The 24,052-nt window shown below is 39.9% G+C and overlaps 1 protein-coding gene across 1 annotated transcript in view; it reads right to left on the bottom strand.

Moving 5' to 3' along the window:
- Positions 1 to 17,622, bottom strand: part of snx19b (sorting nexin 19b) — a 43,404-nt gene extending 25,782 nt beyond the window's left edge. The window contains exons 1-11 of the mRNA XM_035679767.1: positions 17,534 to 17,622; positions 16,071 to 16,341; positions 15,707 to 15,901; positions 13,333 to 14,556; positions 11,738 to 11,936; positions 11,464 to 11,564; positions 11,231 to 11,350; positions 10,858 to 10,982; positions 9,903 to 9,996; positions 9,663 to 9,807; positions 6,336 to 6,465 (exon numbers count right to left, since the gene is read on the bottom strand). Of these exons, the coding sequence (XP_035535660.1) occupies positions 6,336 to 6,465; positions 9,663 to 9,807; positions 9,903 to 9,996; positions 10,858 to 10,982; positions 11,231 to 11,350; positions 11,464 to 11,564; positions 11,738 to 11,936; positions 13,333 to 14,556; positions 15,707 to 15,901; positions 16,071 to 16,341; positions 17,534 to 17,607 (2,678 nt within the window). The 5' untranslated portion in view covers positions 17,608 to 17,622. The remainder of the gene's footprint in view (positions 1 to 6,335; positions 6,466 to 9,662; positions 9,808 to 9,902; positions 9,997 to 10,857; positions 10,983 to 11,230; positions 11,351 to 11,463; positions 11,565 to 11,737; positions 11,937 to 13,332; positions 14,557 to 15,706; positions 15,902 to 16,070; positions 16,342 to 17,533) is intronic.
- Between the last annotated feature and the right edge of the window lie 6,430 nt (positions 17,623 to 24,052).

Raw genomic sequence — 24,052 nt, 5'->3', positions numbered from 1 at the left:
TGCAAACTAATATCATAAACACAGTTTATAGTCCGGATAATAAGCTGTGTTCAAAAGAGCAGCAGCTGCCGTCCCTCTCCCTGCCAATGCTACAGACCTCCGCGGCATGACTGTCATTGTGTATACATTGAATGGAAGCGTCTCCATCACTTCAGCTTTCCGACACTGTCCAAGTGTCTTTCATTCACAAATTCTGACTACAACATGACTGAATCTGTTCAATCATCTTTAAAATTCAATGCAACCCATTATTCATCTTGTCTTTCAGACCTACTTCTGCACAACCCATCACCTCTACCATCACCACTAGGGGAGATCCCAGTGAAAGTTATGGTATCTGATGTTGTTACATTTCATCTACATGAGCCTGTAGCAAAAACATCATATCAGGGATGACTGTAATAACCAGATTAACATTTTGTTGTTCTTGGATACAGCATACTCCAATGCTCTGAAGCAATCCACCTGCACATACTCTAACATTCTGCAGGTAAACTGCCTACTCTTAAAAGTGAAAAACAAATTATGAAATAGCATGCAAGTGGACTCATACACGCCAGAACTCAGAAAAGCCAGTGTTATATATTTTGTTAATGTTGGAGTCCTAACCACATCTTTAGAGTTCTCTCCAAATGCCACAATGTGGTCATTGGCTAAATAGTGCAGCAGTGAGACAGAAACCACTTTCCCTGAAGCCAAACAACTTGTCGTTCACCACCGCTGAAACCCAAGCAGGCCACTGTATGTCAGATGGAGATCCCTGGGTATTAATTAACAGTGTAGCTGAAGCAGAGACAGCGGGAGCAGAAGAAAAAGATTGAGAGAGTGAGAGCGTTCTCTATTACAACTGTTGACAAGCTTTAAATCCTCCATACTCCCCTTCATCCTCACCTCCATCATCAAGCTGTCAGCAAGGACTTGTGGTACCATTCGAATTGTTTATGGAAGTATTAATATGCCGTTTTAGGGAGTAAAAATAAAGAATCATGTCATTGTATGACAGGTGCAGCAGAAGACAAGCAGAACAGAGGTGCCCCGTGGAGTTTGGTGAGGTAAAACATGTTGTAAACCAACGGACAAACAAGCAGCCCACTGGCAAACCAGAAAACGACTGACTGCTGAGTTATCAGCATGGTAGTACAGGTGCACCGACAAAGAGAACCTGTGCATTGGCCCATTAGGTGGTAAAAAATGTCAGCAGTCCATCAGCGGATGTGACTGAATGATGCACACTTAGAGTGGCGGCATGGTGGCTCAATGGTTAGCACTGTCACTTCACAGCAAGGTCCTGGGAATGGAGTGTGCATGTTGGTGCTCTGGTTTCCCCCACCATCAAAAACATGTATTAGTTCAATTCTCCAGACCTGGAGTTGATCCCCGGACACCGCACGGTGGCTGACCACTGCTCCTAATACTCAGGATGGGAGTCAAATGCAGAGAATGAGTTTCCCGAAGGGGATCAATAAAGGATAACCTAACTTACTGAACACAGTCCGATGGCAGAACAGCTTGCAGAGAAAATCTGAACCACATGATGCAATTTGATTAATTACAATCATTATACTGTATCATCATCACCGCCAATGACCCACTTTCTCCACCACACGACTGCAGCCAACGTTGTCCAGTGCAGGTAAGTGGGTATAGGAGTCTCAAAGGGCATATTTCATTTAATTATATAGCACTCACATGCGTGCATTTATGGAGATGATTTCACACATATCAAAAGCTGACATAAGCTTCAGCATGCTTTTCTGAAGGTGTAGTTGATAGTCATTAGTATTGATAGACATTTGCCTCAGGATAATCACCATCTGGAGTTTAATCAGTCTGTTATTGGCAAATGAAGGAAGCATTGTGTTTACAGGCACATATAACCAAAAAGAACATGGAGTATCCCCACAAATGCTTGTGATGTTGACATAAAGTGGCTGCACTCTTGCTACATCTAAAGTACATCTAGACACTGACAACAATCTGGCTCCAGCTGGATTTTCCATCCAGACTGCTGTCTAAGAGAAAGAGACTATATTCATCTTAAACTGTCCCACTTTCCAGTCCATAAAATTCAGACATCTCCCAAACCAGAGCCTCGCCTTGGACCCCATTTATAGGAGCGGAGAGCCGGCTTTTCCAGCCAGACCTGTCACACACCCACACACACACACACACAGACCCAGATTTGGCCTGTTGGGTCCTGGTTTCATCCCCCACACACAAATGCACACTTTCTCCATCCACTCACAATTCCAAATTAAATTCTGACAGACATGCATCCACTACAGCTGTAGACTGGTATGGATAAGGTTTCTGCTGCCTGCAGCTTCTCTTGCCTCCCACCAAACAGATGTCAGATTATATAAAAACCTTCACAGCACTTAATATAACCAGTCAGTCCCACAAAAAAAATCTAATTGGGATTTTGAAACTAATTTGTGGATCAATTTATTAATAAGAATAACTATAAACTGAAATAATTGAATTGAATTACACTATTTCGTTACAAGGTAGGGTGTAAATGCACTTCCATGACTATTTGTTTAGGCCGTTAAAAAAATAAATAAATACTGTCACTGAAACATAGCCCTGGTACACAATCAAGTCAGCACATTGTTATGGTTAATATGTTAGAAAACAACAGGCTACTTACACAACCAGCAGACACATAACCAAAACAACAGGTGGTTACAAGCTGCACAGAGCTGCAGAAATCAGTGTTAATTCTACATGAGCTTGGCAATACTTCTAGTCATTTCACTCATTCAATCAGTCATTTAATTCAATTTGATTATTAACACCAGCCATGTTAGTAGCTCTGTGAGGTTTTATGTAGGCATATGGGTGCTCTGAGCAAAAGGCACAATTACAATGCTAGCATGCTTAGCAGGTATAATGTTTACCAATTTTAGTTTGGGGAATGGGAATGACATTCATTTTGTAAGTATTTGGTCATAAAAGTACTGGTCAAATTAAAATGCTGACCTGAAGATGGTGCTAGATGAGAGGTCAGAGAATCACAGAAGTTATTACAATTAAACCTGAGGGTGGCATGAATGTCTGTACCACGTCATGGACATCAAATAGTTGTCACAACATCTCAATCTGATGGTGGCAACAGATGAAAAGTCAGAGGGTCACCAGAGTCATAAGGATTCATCCTCTAGGAGCCATGAGTGTACTAAAAAACTCCCGCTAGTACAGCTTTAACTATTGTTTAGCAGAGCTTTAAGGCAAGGAATGGAAACTAAGATTGCTTTGTCTTTTGCATGTCTTAATTAGATAGCATGCATCCCAAAATACTTAAGGCATGGTTCTGGTAACCATCAGTAAATCCTGGCTAAAGCCCAAAGGTTGTGGCCCAGACACTTTAAAACACACTGACATACGCTAACAATCTGTGCTATCACTCACAGCATTCAATCACTTTTTCCTTTGAGTAGAGAGGCTTTTATATAAGCCTTTTATATCATTAAACTTTTATGTAAGCAATTTCTGCTTTATTTTAGCAATTTACTTTTATGTAACACTTATATCCATGCTTGGATTTATTGTTCATCCACTTGGCTTTTATTTATTGTTATTTTATTCTATATACTACTTTGCATTTGACATGAATAGAGCTATCTTAGTATCACAATTTCACAGTAGTGTTTCTATCAACAGCAGTCCACAGCCAGAGCACCTCATCTCCTCTGTACAGAGAAACCAGTTGATGAGAGGAGATACCTATCACACTGAGAGCTGTCACTGCAATGTTGACAGACTGCTGCCTAATATAGACAAGGCCAAACAAAAGCACAAGGCCTTTCGCACTTGGCTGGTGGAACTTCTTAAAATAGAGGGCCCCGTATCAATATGAAGAAACGATATTCTGGTACTGACACCCCAGGGAACGTGAGGTCGCAGCACCAACAGCACAAACACTAGAACCTGAGAACATTGTCTGCATGTTCAGTTTACTGGCAGCAGGAGCTATACCTATCTGTGACAAATGTTTGAGGAGTTGATGTCAGGCATTCTCTTGAGCGCCAAATAGTGCAGGCATGCATGTATGCACATACAGTCATATACTCTACAACACATGAAACAGTGAAAAGACTTGATACTATTCAAAACGCGATAGCAAGCTTGTCTAATCACATAAAGAGCATATATTTATAGGAGTCTTCGGTGTTTCTGTTAAGTGGTTAATAGGTAGACTGCATGGCAAGTGATGCCCCTGACTTTGTAAAACAGACAAAATATCAACTGTCTTGACTAACGACTGTACATGAGCCAGAGATCCCTCTCCAGCTCATAGACAGCCCTCTAGGAAACATGTGTCTTCGTGTCCCGACCCCCTCCTATATAGAAGTTTCCATTGGTTCTTTGCTGCAGAAAACCTTGTAAAATCTCTTTAAGAAGACAGAGTCAGAGCGCCTTGGTAGCCCAGCACAGCAGATGCCACATGGCCTCCGTTCCCTTTGTTGCATGTCATACTCCGCTCTTTCCCCCTTTGGTGCAACATCGATAGTGATGCAGTGCCGTTCCAATTGCTCACCTACAGTCATAACCGGAAGAAAGAGATCACGGACACAAAAGAACGAAATTAGCGTCCTTCGGAAGAGTGGACATCCATAAAGGTCTCATTTTCCTTCAAATCTTCTCAACGTTAGAACTGAGGTTTCTTCGTGTTACAATTTCTGTAGCTTTCCGAAACAGATAATCTGACAATTAGAGCCACTTTGTGCAGCAATTGGCCTTATGTGCAAAGGTGAGAAAGTAAGCAGGGTTTCAAAATCACTTTCAAGCACTTTTGCCTTGAGACATGGTCAGACAACACGATGTACGAACTAATACGTTTTGAGCATACTGACAGCGCTCCTTTACAATGAAAGGATTCCGTTACTGTAGGATGGTTTGGCCATCTGATCGAGATGTCTGTTGGATGCCTCCCTCTGGACGCCTTCAGGGCACATCCAACTGGGAAGAATTCCTGGGACAGACCCAAAACACATTGGATTCATCCGGCGTGCCCTGGGAAATCCTCTGCATCGTCCAGAAAGCACTGAAGGATGTGGCTGGCATCTGGAACATCTGAGCTACCGTGTCTAGCCTGCTGCCATCGCAACCCGGCGACACAAGCGTCAGAAACTGAGACAGTAATGACAAGTTCTCACACCATAACACATGTTTTGCGTCAGCAGGACCAAAGGATGTTTCAAAATTCTGGGGCAGAGAAATGTTACCGTAACATACTACACAAACTATAGACTTGACATCAGATTATTTAACTCAGGTGTGCTTATCGAAATAATAGGGGTTGAAAGATCCATCTGTCCGGATTAATGGCCCCTGGATTGAACTGAATCGAAATCATATCTTGAGAGACTTTGTGATATCAGCAAATATTGTATCATTATCAAAAGAATCAATACAATATCCCATTGTGATAAAACACCCCTACAAAATAATAGATTTTGGAATCACAGGCATACACCATTGGGACTCACAGTACACTGTGAGTATGCACAGTTTAAAAGCTGCCAAAAATACCTAGACTCTCCTTCACAGTCTACTTACAGTTCACATACCATGTGTTTGCCGCCAACTAACCACTGACCAGACATACCTTACAGCTAAGCACAGCATTGATGAAGTGCAAATTCTTTTACAGGTCAGTATATTGCTCAGTTTTGGAAAAGGAAACGTACAGGAGGACTGTGGGTTAGCAATCTATCTACAGCATATTTAGGATTCTGCAACATTTAACTTTATGAGAAGGCACAGTCAATCATTGCCCCTGTTCATTACACATTTACTTCTTAAGTTCATAATTCAAGAGCCGTGAAGTGTCTTGCATTTTAGTTTGACCTAATTTTGTCTCTGACCAACCTCAGAGCAGTGCTAAAAAAGAGGACTGAAAGTCAAAACCTCTGTTTCTGAACTACAAATACACTTTATACTGCATCTAGTCACCAAAGTAAAAAGGAATCTCTGAGGGCTCTTCAACATGACAAAAATTCTACACACACACTAGTGAATTTCTGAGCTGGAATTAAAATAGACCTTTTCTATAGTGCACTGATATGACTATGCAAAAAGTAGGTTGCTTTCTTAAACAAATAACTTTATTAAAGAATATTAGTAAAGGACCAGTGTGTAGGATTTAGTGGCATATAGTGACAGAGTTGCAGACTGCAAACAACTGGATCTATTTTGTTTTAAGTATGTGTTGGGTTTACATCTTTGCATCTCTATTTCTAACTTCCTGGGGAAAAAAACTTTGTAAAGTTTTTCTTATAGTTCTCTCTTCTGTAGCCTCCCCCGACTGTTAAATGAATGTAGCACGTCACCTGTTAATAAGGGTCCCAAACAGCAGCCTGATGGTCTTCTGAATGTTTTCAGTGCACAGCCAGCTCCACTGCTTCTCCATCAGCAGACACAGGATGTTCAGAGCCACCTCAGCCAGCGCCATCTCAGATGCTGTGCCCACAACATGCAAGAGACACATAAAAACACTCAATGATATACATGATAATTACTGTGTTACAGGAAAAGATCAGCTTGATCAGATTGGTTTAGCATGAAAAGGCAGCATCTGACAGACAGATGGATCTGGAGAAGGACATGTTTGTATATCTAAAACCAAACATTAGAATCTGTTCTCTGAGCAAAATATTTCTTCTGCGTGCATCTGATTAAAAATGCCTGTCCAGTAATCACATCAGCACTCCACATCATACATTTATTAACACTGCCCTCATGTGGTTACACCTAGACACTGCTAGTTCTGCTAGCTGAGTGTGATTGTAGTGTAGTAGTGTGAAACCACTACAGTGGTTCTCAATTTGGGGTCCAGGATGGCAAGGGGACTTTGAGGGGGAATATATTAATTTCACTGTTATTTAATGGAGTAGAAGTTAGCCCAATCAGAGACTTATCTGTTCATAGGTTTCACACTCTTCACTGTTAATCTGCCAATCTACAGTACAGACAGTGATGGAATACCTAAATATTTTCAGATGTGGATCCCAATTATCAAGTATGGGTTCACAACCTGATGGGTATAAATTTGGGGATCCAAAAATGTTGCGAGCCACTGTTCTACAACATCTAAATGTTTTTAGTAAAAGCCATCTTTCAATGCTATGTGCAGGAAATATTTAAGCCTATATTATGAGTGAAAAGCCTGTTTACCTAACCTAACTAAATTAATTATTAAGTTATTAATTACCTTAATTCATTAAACGTCATGCACACAAGAAACGCAGTTTTCTTAATCAGTGAAAAGGTTTAAGAGAAACCTTTTTGACCTGGTTAGGCTTTTAATACTTATAACAGCATGGAAATATCCCTATAACTATATGTTATAGGTCACTCTTAGTGAGTGTTCACCATCATGTTTGTAAATGAGGTGGTCAAAATATTAGAACCACCTCTCAAAAAAATACAATCCAGTTCAACACCACTGCAAACAACAACCTCAATAACTAACATATACTGAGAAAAACTGACCATTACTATCTTGATAATGAATGAACACCGATACAAAAAAAGGAAGGTGGCTCTTAATAACAATAACTATTGTTGTGAAATTGAATAACTGTGCTGTAACTGAAAATGGGTAGCATCTATTGGTATTCATGTGGTTTGAATTTCTCTGTTTGGAATTTCCGAAAGCTCATTTTGGTTTGCAATTTAAAAAACATATTTTTTTTTTCAGCAGGGTGACATTTACATTTAGAGATTTTCAGGGCTTTCCAGACACTCGTTTGTACTTCTCTTTCCTGGATAATGTGACTGACAGAGCTTGACTTGACTGTTACAAAGAATGTTTGGTAACTGAATTTTGGACTTGATATTTTGAATCCCAAACCACAAATATGGAGAAAAAAAACTATTTAGTGTCAGTAATTCAGTAGGGAAGGAATTTTGCAATTAGGTGTTCAATGATTCAACATACTGTTAAGAGGTATTCTGACATCTATATCTATCTGTTTTGAAAGTAGCATATTAGTACTCTGTGAACTGTCAGTCTGGTAACTTTTATTGTGGAACATTTCAGGGTCTGGTCAAAATTAGGCTCTTCATTCACCCTGACTGTCCGGGGGAAAAAAACAGTCCTTCAAACAGACAATGACCAGATGCCTAACAAGGAAGAAATGCAATTAAACGGGGAACATCTCATTCCAATGTCGAGCAAATGCAGACATAGTTTCCATATGATGTTAATAAGATCATCCATTATTCCTATGGTCATTCCTTGTGATGGAGAGAAGCTGTGATGGTAGGTGATAGAACATAGTGGATGGTGACAGACGTTCCAATTAAGAGTTAAGAACAGGTAACAGTTAAGGGTTAGGGCTAACACTAGGCATTGGTCCCTTTATCAAGGTCAATACTGATGAAAAAAAGCTAGAGCCAAGAGTCTTGAAACAAAAACAAAGAATCTGACAGGTGCACTAACACAACGATTCCTAAAGTGGCTGCCTTGAGGACAGGCAAACGGTGGCTTTATCAGAGATTTATCATCATTGTGTTGGAAAGATGTGACTCAAAGAAATGCTTGTACAAAGAAAACATAGCTATGAATATTATATTCCATTTCTGACACTGGACCCTTAAAAATCGAAGGCAACTTGTAACGGTGAGAAAGAAATCGATAGTAGTTTGGTGACGTATGGCTCAACATTTTGTGCGGGGGACTATGATTGGCAAAACTCTAAATTACTATGATTGGCCAAATTTGCGGAAAACACTGCTTTCATACGGGGGAAGTGCATATATAATTAATCCACATCCAAACCCATTTATCATAGATTAATCTCTGGGATACCTACAAATGCAGATCCCACTGTTCTGGTAGCGTTCATGCATATTGTGGTGTACTCTTTATACTATGGCAGTTTTCCTAAAATGTGTTTGGAAAAATCTAAATTTTTGTCATATTGCCAGATTCTTGCGAATACCCAGAGTTAATACACTTAACTGTTAAACAACCACAATTACATTACATGAATAACAAAGTTTTACTCTCAGTTCTGTTTTTTTGTACTCACAACCACCCACTCTCTCATATTGTCTCATTGTCTCTCTCTCTCTCTGAAAAGTCAAATTCTATAACATGTAAACATTAACATTAACTTAACTCCTGTCAGTGAGTCACTTAATGGAAGTGTTTAGGTTTGTAAAGGAAAAAATAAAATGACTGTCACACCAAGTCACATTCCTGTGTTTCCGTCTCTTCAGCTGCAGCATTATGCCAAAAAAACAAATCTGATGCATGACTGCAATATGGAACAAGCTGGTTTCGATTAGATAGTCCTGCTGTAATCATGGTGAGACACTGAATGGAAAGCTAGAAGACAACAGTTAGTGAGTCAGTGAGTTGGTCTGACACAAAGGAAAACGAAAGCAGACAGGCCAGGGTGAGTCAGACAAGCAGACGTGATGGTTGCAGAGATAATGATGAGAGGCTAGGAGGCTAAGATTCAAGTTCAATTGGATTTTTGCTCAATTAAAATATTTGATTAAATCCATTTAAGGTTATCCATCTGACTGTAGTAGCAGCTCTCTTTGTCTGGTATGATGATTCCTCCACTAGACTAAACGGAAGACATCAGACATGTTCTTGTGAAGCCATCATTATTTTAAAACGTATCCCCTCACCCCATTCTTACCAGGCTCCTGGCTGTGCTTTTCTCTCAAGCTGCCCACTAAACAGCCTACGGGACTGTCCTCCCTCTCCATCTCTGCTCCGATGGAAAGTTTTTCTTGTTCAGTAATAAAGGCTTGCAAATCGGTAAAAGACATCCCATTAAACACCTTTGAGAACAGAGAGGAGAAGGTATAAAAAGCAGGAAAAACTTGAAACATCAGTAGTGCATATCAAAGTGCAGATTTTAATGTAAGTTACTTACTGTGCTGGTTTGGTCCAAACTGAACAAAACTGGCGGTCTAATGTCTGAGCCGTTCATAAAGGGGATGTTTTTACTGGAGAACTTCAGGCGAGACCTGGGATCATACAAACAAATTAATGTGTGCACACAGACACACACACACACAGAAAACAACACCTCCATCTCTCTTTATTAGCCATGTTTCCTTCCAAATGCATCGCAAAGTTTAACCGAGTTTTCAATCGGTCAAAGAAAATGCGAATTTTAATTCCACCCACTACTGTTAGAGTTGGTTCATTGAGATTAGCAGTAGGTGGTGCCAACAGTGGTCAAATGGTGAAAAACAATGCAGAAAACAGGATGGAAATATGACATGTCTGTTTGTGTCAGGAAGGTTTCTATCAGATCTGTGTGGAGCGATCATAGATGTGTTATACAGCCGTGGGAGCGATGAGAAGGCTGTCGGAGAAGGAATATCTCATCTGTAATGTGAGTTAAATGTTGGTTAAGTCAGAAGTTAATTATTAAAAGCATTAACTTTTTCAAAAGGGCAAAAACAACCTCAAGTAAGTGTAAAAACCTTTTGCAAAGGTTTTCTGTTTTTTAAAGAAGTTTGCTGTTTCCATCAAACTTTTTCTAATGCGATACTTCAAAAGACATTAATAGAAACACGGCTAGTATGCATGATATGTGATATTATCTGAAGCTCCAGAACAGCAGCTAAATGTACCTTAAGCTATCAGTATTGTTTATAATATAATAATATATATAAATAAACGACCAGACTTGCACCATCACTACTGGAGATTAAAACTGGCTCTCATAAATAAGGTTGTGGAGGTGAAGCGTTTTTTTTGCATTACATTTTTGCCTGCAAGCCTGCAAAAAGGCTGGCACTACAACACCTTCCTGTGTATGGGTTTGTGTTTCTGGCATATATGTGGATATAAGTTGGTCTGGATCTCTGGAGTCGTACTTGCTCTTCTTGTCAGCACTTATTTTCCCCCCGTCCACCTCTGCCTCGTTATCCTCTGTTGGGCTCTGAGGTTCTGAACGAGGAAACGCTGTCTTCAGGGTGTCCACAATGGCATTCACCACGATCTAAACATAGAAACACATGTACTGCTTTACAAACTTACTGTGAACTCAATAGAGGCTTAATTATCTTACAAAAACAAACATGCATACAAACATAATTGTACAACCATGAAAAAAATGTTTTTATCATGTTACATGATATCATATGACATTGTATCAAAGTCGGATTATAGTAATTATTCTGCATACATGTGCTTATCATAAATTCAAGTTTATTCAGCTGTGCCATGATGAAATATTCAGGATCAAACCTTGTCTATGCGTGACACGATAAAAGGTTTCTTGACAAAGGCGATCCTGGCGTCTGTATTGAGAGCCAGAAACTCCTGCATCTCCTCACTGTTGGCTATTTCAGGGATGGCACAGAGTTGCTGAAAAAGAGGACAGAATGCTGGTTTACAATCTTAAAGATCTAAAAGATCATAAAATGTTACATTGGGCCTACAAATATTTAATCCATGTGATCAAATATCAACCCACTAACCTTTAGAAAGGTCTCCAGAAGTCCTTTCCTGGCCTCTATCTTGTCACTGTCCATGTTTCCAAACGGCATGTCTGGAAATATTTTTTTGGGACCTTTCACACCTGAAACACAGTCGGATTACAAAAAAATGTTCGATGGATGTTGGCTCAAGTACCAGAACCAAATCAAACTGGATCTTTTAAGCAATGGCCAATAATTTAAGTGCAAATCCAGGTAGGCTGGACTAAAGCTAACTAGCCACTGTGCACACTGGTGGTGAGTCCATCCTTCCTACCTTTGATGAGTTTCCGGAGTTCTGTTTTTTCTTCCAGTCGTGTCTGCAGGTTGAGGAACTCGCTGTATCGCCTGTTGACCATGTGATAGGCTACCGGCTGAATGGATGACGGATTCTCACAACCTGACGGTACAACTTCAGCATCCTCGGAGCCCGGCTGGAGGCTTCCTGGGTTCTCACAGCCCATCGCTGTCTCATACTGAAAACCAACACAACATAGTATGAGGCCTTGACCATTAAGTGGTTCAATTTGACTATTTTGACAGTTTTAATTTTGAAAACTAGGATACACAAATCAACCCTAGGATGAAAATAGTAAATGAACAGTTGGGTTTTAAATATTGTATGTCCTAAATGTCAACATTAGAAATAATATGAAATAAATGAGTTGTTTCTACTCAATTTAAAATGTTTGGTTTACATAAAAAAGGATAATGTTAGTTAATAAGAATCAATATTTGAAATAAAAATAGAAATTAAAAAGGGTACAATCACAATTTTCATTTTCATATTGTTGCAAACCTCCACAGGGCACCTCTAAAGGTTATTTATACGAAATTCACTTCCACTAGATGATGCACTACAGAATCAGCATCTCAGACCAAAACAATGGGCACTACAACCAACCAGACTCCATTGGCATACATATCATTTTACCCAGCAGATAACCATAAAACACACATCAGACTGGGCAAAATAAAACTCATCAAAGCCATCTTTGTTAGTCTTTCCAACACTCACCAACACTGGTTTGGTCAAAATAATCTCTTAATTCACAGAGTTAGATGAGAAAACAGGTTCCTATGGCTGCCATAAATCTTCTAATCCTTGGGGACAAACGTGCGGTCAAAGTACGTCCAATAAAAGTGCTTGTTTTTGTCACTGAAAGGATCAGATTGTTAGTGTCTAACAACATTATGAAAATAATCTCTACAGAGATAAACTTTTGGTTTAACCATAAACAGCTGTAATATCACTACCACACGTCACCAGACTCCATTGACAAAATCAGCAATTTTAACTTGCACACAAGTGGACATAAGAAAATAAAATTGATCAAAAATGTCTTTGTTAAGTCTTTCCACTGTTCCAAAGTCAAATCCTAAATTCACTGAAGTAGATGAGAAAAACAGCAGTTTCAATCGCTCTACTCTGTTGTACACAGAGGGACTTACATGCACTAACATGAACATGTGGCCAGACCAGGTTTGTTAACAAAGCACAGAAAGGCTGGGATAGCAACACAGGCAGGGGGAGTGTGACATCATTCTCTGCACCACACCATGACTCCACGATATCTTTACATAGCTAGTAAATCGTTTTTTGCTGCTATATTGATCTTTTAAATCTCATATATGTAACCCTTAACTTTTTAACAATTCTTCATCTGTAACTTTTAAAGTTGTATTTGAACATTTCTTTGGGTTGTAATCTTTGGGCCTTACATCAGCCTAGTGCCACCAGACGTGGACACCATAGAACAACTGGATTGCAAAGATAACAAGGCTGATGTATTGCACATGGACAAATACAGTGTCACCCAAAATAATGAACAGAGGAAGGAGACACAGATTTAGGTCATGTCATCTCCTTACTTTGATGGTGTAAAGAGTGTAGGGGTGTGAGCCGGTGCCGCGGTGTTCCTTAGCTGTGATGGTGCCGGTGATGCGGAGGTTCTGGATGATGACTGGTCCATCAGGGCTGCTGAGGGGCTCAAAACTAAACAACGGCATAGGGGAATTGCCTTGCAACGGACTGACTTCAGTCAGCTCACTGGGGGTCCCCAGCCCACTCTGTTCCACACCCAGAAGGAGCTCCCTGGCTGGATTTACTGAAGGGGAACTGCCCTCCTTCTCAAGGTCCTGAAGGCTGCTGATAGTAGGAGCCCCCTCGGCTGTCCGAACTGGTGAGGTGCCGCAGCCATTGGGGTACCCTACTGGTTGTGAATTTACCAAGACCTTAGGGCAGGAGCCATCCACTGGGCTTGGGCAAACATCCTCCAGCTCCACACCATTATTGCTCTCAATAGATTCTTTCTGTCTGTCATACAGGCCCTCCTCATGGCCTATCATGACCAGGGAATCAATGGAACTTCGTTTATATTCTAAAGGAGAATCCAGGTCAGAGTCGTTTTCCTGGTAAAATGGGTTTGACTTGCTTCCTCTCATGTAGTGCCTTAAAAAGGGTCCAGTAGGTTCTTCTTCTTCAGCATTGTTCTGTTGACAGTCCACCTCCTCGGAGTCAACAACATCATAGACAAGGAGTTCGGGTGTGGCCATCTCTGTGTCAGTTACCATTTCAGTCTCAACTCCTACTGGAGGAACTTCATTATTCTTTGGAGAAACATGCGTTGTCTCTTGTAGTGAAACGAGCTCTGATTGAGCGGTCGGCGGTGGTAGTGGTGGTGGCGAAGTCGGCGGGTCTGTTGTAACTGGCTCCTGTGGTTTGCTAGACTTGCCGAATATTTCGATCATGAGACTGTTCAACCAGTCAGGGTCAGACAATTTAGCAATGAGGGGGAGCAGAACGTTGCAGGTGATGAGCTCTCCGACCACGAACCGCCCGGTGCGGGTCTCCAAGTGCGGCGACTGCACCAAAACGTGCAGCAGCAAATCTACGACCGCTCTGGTGTAGTTTACTTCCACTGCCTCACTGGTCATGGCGAGGTGAGGCGCGGTGATGCTGGAATACGCTTTCCACAGTTGCTCGCTCTCACCGCTCCGCTTTGCTGTCAGAGGCTGCTCGCTCACCAGCTCCTTGGCCCTGATGTAGTCCTGCAGGTGGCAGCCAAACAGATCCAGGATCCTCTGGGTCAGCTCCTGTGGGGATTGAAAAATGTCCCATCAAAGACTGTTTTCAAAATGTAAATCTGATGTCATTTGAGTAAATCTGATGACAGTTTCTTTCGATACCACCAGAGCCCAAACGATTTGGGATTTTTGAGACTGATACCGATTTTGGCAGGAAAATATTCACCAATTACCAAGCTGATATAGTGAATTTTTGAGCTGGAATGAAAATAGACCTTTTCTGTGTGGTTTGTGCACTGATATGACAACACAAAGGTACTCAGAGGGATGCTTCCTTAAACAAATATCTTTATTAAAAGAAATTATTATCTTTTATTATAATATTTATAATAATTATAATATTATTATTATTATAATAAATTATTACATAAAGTTGAACAAAATTGAGCTTATTTAGTTTCACTCTTCTCTGACTCTTGCTTTTTTCGTTAAATACTGGAGACTTTCAGCTCATCACACCTCTAAAAAACCTTAAAATAAGATATATGATGTCCAGCTCATGTCCACACTGAGACCATAACTTGTAATGAGTGTGTGGGAAATGGACCTTGTAGAATCAATGTATTGATCTGATGATGCCCATTTCATTTTCGTGTTTAAGTTGTAATGAAGTCATCTTAAAATCTTCTCAGCGTTACAGTGTAATATTAAAGGACCATTGTACAGAGAAAGGTCTAAGGTATTTGATACATGATTAACACTTGAATGAAGAACTGATTTAATCAATTTGTCAGGGGTCACCAACTGTTCCTCTGTTTACTTGATGGTATATAAGGCAAGACATACATATTACACATATTACACCAGGTCTGTAATTCTTCAGAGAAGTAGCAACTCTCAAGATTTTAGAAGAATTTCTCCAACAAGTGGTCACAAGCTAAAACGTTTCAACGCGTCTAAATAAACCATGAAGAATTATGAAGAATCAAAAGTGTCTCTGTTCTGTAAAGGTAAAGTAAAGGGTAAGTAATAAACAAGCTATAAAAAATTCCCCAACAAAAAAATCTAGTTCTGTTAACATTGTTTCTCTTAAACACTTTTTTTTTCATTAAGTGACATTTAAGCAACCATAACCATAACCAGGTTACACAAAGTGCAGGCAAGCAAACAGCGACTCTCTGCAAATGCTCCCAATACTGATGTCTTTAAAACAAAGTACCTTCCTGTCGACCTTTCTTGCGCGTATTTTCAGCTCCATGGCCATAGAGATCATTGCCTCTTGAACCTCCGTTTCAAAACAACTCTCAGAGGACACAGTGGAGTACCAGGAGGTGACAAAGTCCCTGATGATTTTTCTCACTGTGTTGTGGATCTCCTTGTCCAAGTGCTGCTCATCCTCCACAGACGGTGGAACCTGAAATTTAGCAATGACAAGTGTAAATTAAGTGAAATAGATTCCCAAAAGCAAGAAAGGCTAATATTATCTGAGCCCAGTAAACCCAATAATATATTTATAACCATGTCTACAAGTGAAAAGTGGCACTAATACTCAAACTGTAAAGCACAGTTAACTGTACAGTTACCTGCTCCAGGGTGATAAACCTCTCCAGGTGAACCACACTGTTGGACTCCAGGACGGCCTGCGAGCCGAGCCAGCCGCCGAGCACCACCAGCAGGCTGGTGAACACGCACAGCAGCCAGATGTTGACCAGCAGGTGGAACAGTACCAGCCATGCCAACAGCACACCAAAGCCCAACAGGCTCCTCTGTCCCAACACCTCAGCCATGGCACTGTCTTGCTTGACACCCTCAGGATGAGATGGGGAGCTCATGCAGGCCATAGCAACATCACACCTTGAAAAAAACACAAGGGGAGTACAGATTAGGGACAGCATTCAAAAAACAGACAGAGGAGCTGCATGCATGGCTACATATGTGATCAGTATAAATGAAAGAGAATGAGTGCATGGTCAGATTAACCTGCAAAGAGGGCCCAGGAAAAAAAACAATTTTTGGGCCCCTACTGACCCCTTTGCAATTCCCCATCAAGGAAGAAGCAGAGAAGAGTCTACATCTAGCAGCTTAAACCAACCACTCCTAAAGCTTGCTGTGTGTTTGTGTACTTTAACTAAGGACAGATGTATAGTTATTAATACATATAACATAAACTCAATATCAACTGAACATATAAGATATTAAACTTGATTAATGATAAACCACTTGTTTAATTGGATTTAACTATAGAGCCAAACATTTTTATGCTAGCTGCTAACGTCTGTTTGCACGATGCCTCTGCACTAAACGCATGTTTACTAGCTCGATTATCTTCCCGGCCACAAAATTATGTCGCAGAATGATTATTTGTTTATCTGTATATATCAGTTCGATTAACCTGCACCAGCTATGTACGTGTTTGACTAATGTTAGCACTGTATACCGTTATCTGATGTGGTGAGAAAACGCCAAACCAAACCCCGTTCATAAATTTGACAATTTACTGTTTAAGTGTCGCATGACGTGTATACGGGCGACAAACATGGTTTTGGGAGCTTACTGGATCCATCACAAGCAACAGCAGAACATTCGGCATACATGTTATTCGACCTAGAGCAATATATTCCAACATAATGTCTACTTTATGATAGAATTGACGTTATAGCGCGCTCTCCATCTCCACCCTCTACGGCTCATTAGCAGTGGAAGAAAACTGGGCGCGGGGAAAGAAGTCGGAATATTATTTACATCATTACTTTTACATGTACTAAACTAATGCCGAAATGAAGAGAGGATCCTAGCGATTTCTTTGAGGCCTTCAATATTGTCTTGTGAGGTGTCACTCTTTGCCAATAGGCATACCTTCTTTAAATTGCTAAATATTTTACTAGAGATACGTGGCGTTAGGCTAGGACCCAAACATTTTAGTATCCTTGCTCGGCTACAAATTTAAAGAACACATCGCGGGCACGGTGCAACATGTAAAGTGGCCTCATATTGTACATACATTTTCCCTAGCTACTTATTATAATAAAAGAGAAAAATAATGAACCTGCCCGAGCTGTCATGGCACTCAAGAGGTCTCGTGAGCGTAACACTGGCTGGTTTGTTTACTTCCTGTATCATGACGTATGTTGAAATAGCTCCCGCGCACCCCTGATGCTTTAGAAGCGCGAGAATGAGTCATTGTATTGACCACAAAAGAAAAAGTAAAACCTAGAATTAGGACATTATGTCGTTTTAAAAAGATAAAGATAAAACAGGGATTGTTTATCTGGTATTCAACAACTACAGCTTCCACGAGGCCTTGTCAGCGGCTAAGACTCATGGGATATGTTGTTTCATCATGATAAAATGGTTGCATTGAACACATCTTAATGCAGATGGTCACCTAACGAGTTTGCCTCCAAATTTAATTCACCATCCCTTACACCCTATAGTACTGTCAATGGTTACACCCTAAGGATACACAGTGGTGTTTAATTCTTTGCCAAGGGGCGTGTACTGTACATGTTTTATCAACTGTAACTTAAAACTGTAAATACATTGGACAATATAGCTAATACAAACACAAGTAAACATTATCTAGTAAAATTGTTCTAATACATTTATCAAAAATATCCTATAAGTTGTGGCTCGTCCCCTGGGGAAATGTTTTGTGGCCATCTCTTAATAAAGGGTTCAACCGGTATAGTTAAAGTGTTGATAAATGTGGTTAATGTGGATTAAAATATATCTCACATGTGTTTTGTAATTGGACTGACACAAAGATATTCTGGGCAGACACTGAATATTGTATGTGTTTAAAAGATAAGAAGAAAAGAAAGAAGAGATTAAAAGCTCTCTGGTGTTTCTGTGGACAGAATCCATTCATGTTAGCAAGGCTTTTATAAAGGCAAACACAGTATAGAAAGAAAGATAGTATAGAAAGATAGGGCTGGCAGCAGCTGGCACGCTGTCAGTGTAAACACAGAGCATGTGGCGGATGCAGCTGCTCAGAGCTGTAGTGTCACACACTGCTCAGGTAGCCAGTGTGAACCAAGAGTTATGGAGTGAGACTCTGAACTAGTTTTATCAAACTAATGACTGGGTGTTCAATTAAGTTCTGTTGTGTAAAGAATTTGGCAGCATCCTGGGGGTGCTTGTTTTTCAGGACCAGAAGTCAACAACAAAGAGTTATGGAATGAGACTTCTGTCATATGAATATAGCTGGAGGTCATTTGTGCTTGCAAGTTACAGAGAGAGCGCTTCTCCACTGCTTGTGTTGATACCACTTTAGTTTCCTTTGTGGCTTTGTGGGAGTGTGCCATCGACTTGAGAAATGAAGAGTTTTCTAACTGAGTAGCAATACTCTCCTACTTATAATGGCATAATGTAAAACATATTTGGAATAAAAAGAGAGAATTTACTCCAAAAACTAGCTTGTACTCAAATATTTAAGTATACTAAATCCCCAAATGAATTTATCTCTTTTTGTTTGTTTTGAACAGCCTTTATCTGACATTTTAACCACTTTAAGTATTTGTACATTATAAAGCCACTGTGTACAGGATTTTTATGGGATTGGTAGGATGATGTGCATTTTTATTCTGGTCCATAACTTTTGGTTCCTAGAACAATGAGACAGTCCCAGTGAAGGGTGCAGTCAGTGCTGGTTTCAGTGTCTCAGTGCAAGCCAAAGTGTCTTTAACCACTGTTATGCCAAGATCAAGCCTAGGCAAGCTTTAAAGTCAAGAAGAAGACAATTGTTGCTGTAGCAAAACAAGTCTGATTATTTTTAGATGACTGTTATTTATGGGTGGCACAGTGATGCAGTGGTTAGCCTCACAGGAAGAATGTTCTCTGTTCTGTATAGGGTGGCTAAACACCACTAGAGAGGCAGCATGACATTTTCATGTTTTACAATCTTGATCCATATTTGATCAGCACTGCCTAGTTTGACGGGTTGACTCTTGAGTTCAGTGCGTTGAGCTGTACGGACTTCACTGAGAATGAGAACTGTCGTTGGAGAAGACATCGAAACTGAGCCATTGAGCCATATACTCATTAGGAAGAAACTGTTTACTGGAGCTCATTAATCAGTGAGATTTTGGCTCATTTTGCTCATGTAGTAGTATTGCAGCCAATGAAGCTCTCCCTGCTGGCTTTATAAAGAATGCAGTTTTCCTGCGTCACTCCATAACCTGGGTTGTTGATTTCTGGGTCTGAAAAACAAGCTACCGCATGATGCTGCCAAAGCACAAAAAAACAGTTCATTGAACACGACATTGGGTATGAAACAATCTTGACATTTTGGAAAATAAACTTTTCTCAGAGTGAAATAAGCTATCATTCTGATGTTTGCATGCTAAGTAACCTATAAAGTTGGAGCCAGGGGACTAGCATAATCACTGGAAGCAACCACAAACAGCTAGCTCCCTCCAAAGTTAAAAAAAATGGACCCTTCCTATGTTCCACCCCTTTTGTAACCTTGGTAAACTAGCCACCAAACTAGCTAGCTAACTTTTCAACATAGACAAACACATAGCATATTTAGTAAAGTAGAAAGATGACAGAGGCTTGCTCAACTGTTCAACACAGACCAAAAAGGGGCGGGGTTTAGGAAGGCTTGTGAGCACCACTGAAGTTTGCTAACACATTTTCTTTTGTTTAATTTATACACAAACGGGAATGTAAAAAGGACAATTTGTTGATTTGTGGTGCAGTAGCATAATTACTTGCAGTTTGTGTACAGATTGAACAAGAGGTGTGTTAAGCTAATTTATTAATTAAGCTTTTGAATTTAGGACTGAACCAGGTTAGCTGTTTCCCCCTGCTCCTATTATCTATGCTAAGCTAAGCTAATTGTCCCTGGCTCCAGCTCTATACTGAACACAATAATAATAATGTCTTCACTTATTTCCTAAGATCTCTGTCTGATTTCTCAGGCTGCTGCGAGAGCTGTACCTTACACATTATACATTAACATGGATGACTTAACTCCCAAGGCCTCATTAGTTCAGTGAACTCAGTGTTTTTACACATGCTGACAAAAATGTGAAATAAAACCTGCTCCTTGACCTCAGACAGTGCTGCGTTCAGCTGTGCATCATCTGTATATTGCTAGGTAGTTTTGTAACCTGTGATGTAGAGTGTAACCTGAGCTACAATAGGCAGGTCAGGTGATCCTCTCCCCCTTTGAGATTGCCACCAGACTGTTCAGCAGCAACCAGACTGTTCAGGTCCAAATCAAGCTTTGACACAAGTTGGAATTGGAAATATTTCCTGTTCCCGTATGTGTTTTTATGTTCCTTTTGTGGTCAGTTTAATATTCCCTCAGTACTGTCCTTAATCACTTCCAGTTTCCAAAGAAGTAGTTATTCAGCATGTAGTCACTGTGAATTCCAAAAAAGTACCAAGCAGCAGCTAATGTTGTCAGGAAAATGAAACTTGTTTTTTTTTTTTCTTGCTTGCTTTTGCTTTCATTTCCTGCAGCCTATAAACACCACCTATGTGCCATTGTCTGTTGGATGCAGAACAGGCTGGGTGAGTCGGGACTGTTTTCTTTTTTGAAGACCACACATACAAGTAAGTTGTAAAAGACTATTCTTTTAATAAATACAAATTGGGACACAATATTTTGAGTACTTACCAGGGAACAAATGAGTGAACCATTCTCTGTCATGGTTTTCTTTTTTAATTGTTAGTAGCAACCTTTAACAAAATGCTTAATTTACATAAACTATAAAAAAGTATTCAATTAAATGAATAATTTATTAGATATTTTTGTCATATACAGATACGCAGTGATGTTCTCCAATGAAGGCAGCTACTTTTATGTTTAAAAGGCATGACTGCTCGCTCAGCTTGCAGATGTCAATCTTGACAGATTACCATATATTGTATCAACTCACATCATGTCAAGAAAAAAGATGCACCACTTTACTTTAGGGGGCCACAAGTGCAATTAGTAATGAATTAGTTGTTACTAGTTTTGTGTTGTTCACAAGCTGGTTCAGATGAAGAAAGTGGTCACTATGATTGTGTTACAGATATTCATGAATTTATCATTACCTAATGATTTGTTAATATAGACACTCCTAGTCTGTTCTCTAGTAACTCATTATATACTACATAGTCCTCCATTATTATTCTTAACTCTCTATTTCTTAATTAACTAATCATTAACTAATCATTAGCTAATCTATCAAATTTGACTAGGAGTATTCATTAACTAATGGTTCACTAGCAGTGAACTCATTTGTGCCTTGGTTCTTACTCAGAATATTGTGTCCTTTATTATAAAGTGTTCCCACTCTGTTATAACTTTATGTTTTGTCATATTACCTGTACTGCAGTGCAGCTTTAGGTTTGAATGCAGCTTTTTTAAGTTTGACTTTTGGCATTTTGGGATACCACTGAATGAGCACTTTCAGCTCAGATATTGAAATGAGTGAAGATGGAGGAAATGAGGTATGCTGATGACTAGTATAACCTCACTAATCTGATTTGTTCAGTGTGGTTGATTCTCGAGCCGGTGTGGGAAAATATTTCTGGAAGACCTGAGGAGCCACACAGTCCCCTCATTAAAATAACGTTGTGTGCAATTTCACACATACCACGTTTCCAGGTTTTCCAGGCTGCTTTCGTATGGAGAGACAGCATTGAGAGTGTAGCTTTATCAGGACTGTGTCATTTCTCCTCAGTCATGCATAGACTTACAACAACTTACGAGACATTACCTTTACTAAAGGTGAGTGGAATCATAGTCTAGCCTGAGCTGTTGCTGTTTCTCTTCTAATTTTAGATCATTTACTTATGCATATTCACTAATTATTTGCAATAATAAATCGTGTGTACCAATTTTAATGTATTTTTTCTGTGTTTATAGGAAAAGTTTTTAATTGAACATTTAGTTCAACGGAAACAACAGACTTCTGTTTGTTTATGATACTGCTGCCTTGAGTGTCTCCCACTGAACTTGTCACACACCTGCCTTTGGTAGGTTTCATTTTCCTCTCATAGTGTCAGTATCAACAGCAGAAGGAAGAAGTCCAGACTGTGGAGCTCCATCCTCAAGATGATCCCTCACATGGCCCTGTGCAAATTCTGTAAGTGTTAAACAAACCACTATTACATCATACTTTAGTTTAATAGTTAAAGGTCAGATGCTGCTATTGTAATTTAATTAATTATAAAATTAATATTTGACGTCTAACTAAATAATAAAATCTGCATAATGGTAGGGAGGACTGATTATGCAATACAAGTGTATTATTGTGAAAATGCAGTATGATAGTATATTTCATGTGATTTGTCATAAACCCTAAATTATGCTTAGAGATGTGATTTGGTTATGTTTGTAAGCTCAGCAGTAAAGAACGGAAACTGGAAGTTGGTTGCTTAGTGATCACCATGAAACATAAGACTGTTTATTTGTCATTGTAGGCAACAAAATTTGCTTGGTAAAGCTCAGTGACCAGCATCAGCATACTCCATGTACAGGAATACAGTTGGGTTTTTTTAAGTGGGTTTGTGTAAGGTACTTATCCATAGTGACCTACAGTAGATGGTGGTCAGTGCAAGCAAACAGAAGGACTGGCATGGAAGCCAAGCTATGCACAGCTGTGCATTGGGTCAGCAGAAGATAGTATGTTAGACACTTGAAAAAAGGCAATATCAGTTTAGGTGTACACTGTAGGTAAAGGTAAAGCAGTGAAAATATTCTAGGGGACACTTAATGGTCCAGTGTGTGACATTTAGGAGGATCCATTGGCAGAAATGGAATATAATATGCATAACTACGGATGGACAGTGGACTACGTTTTTTCAGAGTTTCTCCTTCACACTTGGAAGGGGAAGGTGAAGCAAGGGAGTTGCAATGTGCAACTTGACCACAAGGGGTCACTAAATTCTAAACATTGGTCATTTAAATACCAAGTACCAATGAATTCATAATAAAAACCCATTATAAGTAAAAATCCTGCATTGAATTAAACCCTACTTGAGTACAGACCAGCAAATTGTACTTAAAGCTGCAGTAGCTAATTTTTATAAATCTGTGCTGCTAATGACGTTTGCAAGAATTCACCGGGCCTAAATGAAAACAACCAGTCAGAGCCAAGAAAAATAGTTGATTGCTGGGTCTTATTCCAGGGCGTCAAATACAGACATTTTGGGACCCTGAGAATGAGACCTTTAAAGTTTGAAACAATCCCTCCTCTTCTTCTTCTTCTTCTTCTTCTTCTTTCTCTCATGATGCTTTGAATCCACCACTTGAATCGATATTTTCTTCCCTCCCTCAGTTCCCCTGGTTCTAGTCGGGGTTGTGGTGTTCACTGTGAGTGGGATCTTTGGAGACCCCTTGNNCTACAGCGAGCTTCTCAACATTATGGACAGAGGACTTCCTGCCACTAAGACACCCCGCCACGTAGCGATCATTGGCGGGGGCATCGCTGGTCTGACCGCTGCAAAGTTTTTAGAAGATGCGGGACATAAGGTAAATTAATTTATAGTGAGAAGATAATGGTTAAACATCCTTTTTCTGAATGGATACTGATGATACTTACTGTCAAACAAGTGCATTTAACAT

Source organism: Morone saxatilis, unplaced genomic scaffold, assembly GCF_004916995.1.
Source record: "Morone saxatilis isolate NCDOM2014 unplaced genomic scaffold, NCSU_SB_2.0 Contig8, whole genome shotgun sequence".
Classification (NCBI taxonomy): Eukaryota; Metazoa; Chordata; class Actinopteri; family Moronidae; genus Morone; species Morone saxatilis.
The sequence above is the reverse complement of the archived record's forward strand: the minus strand, read 5'-3'. Positions and strand labels throughout refer to the sequence as shown.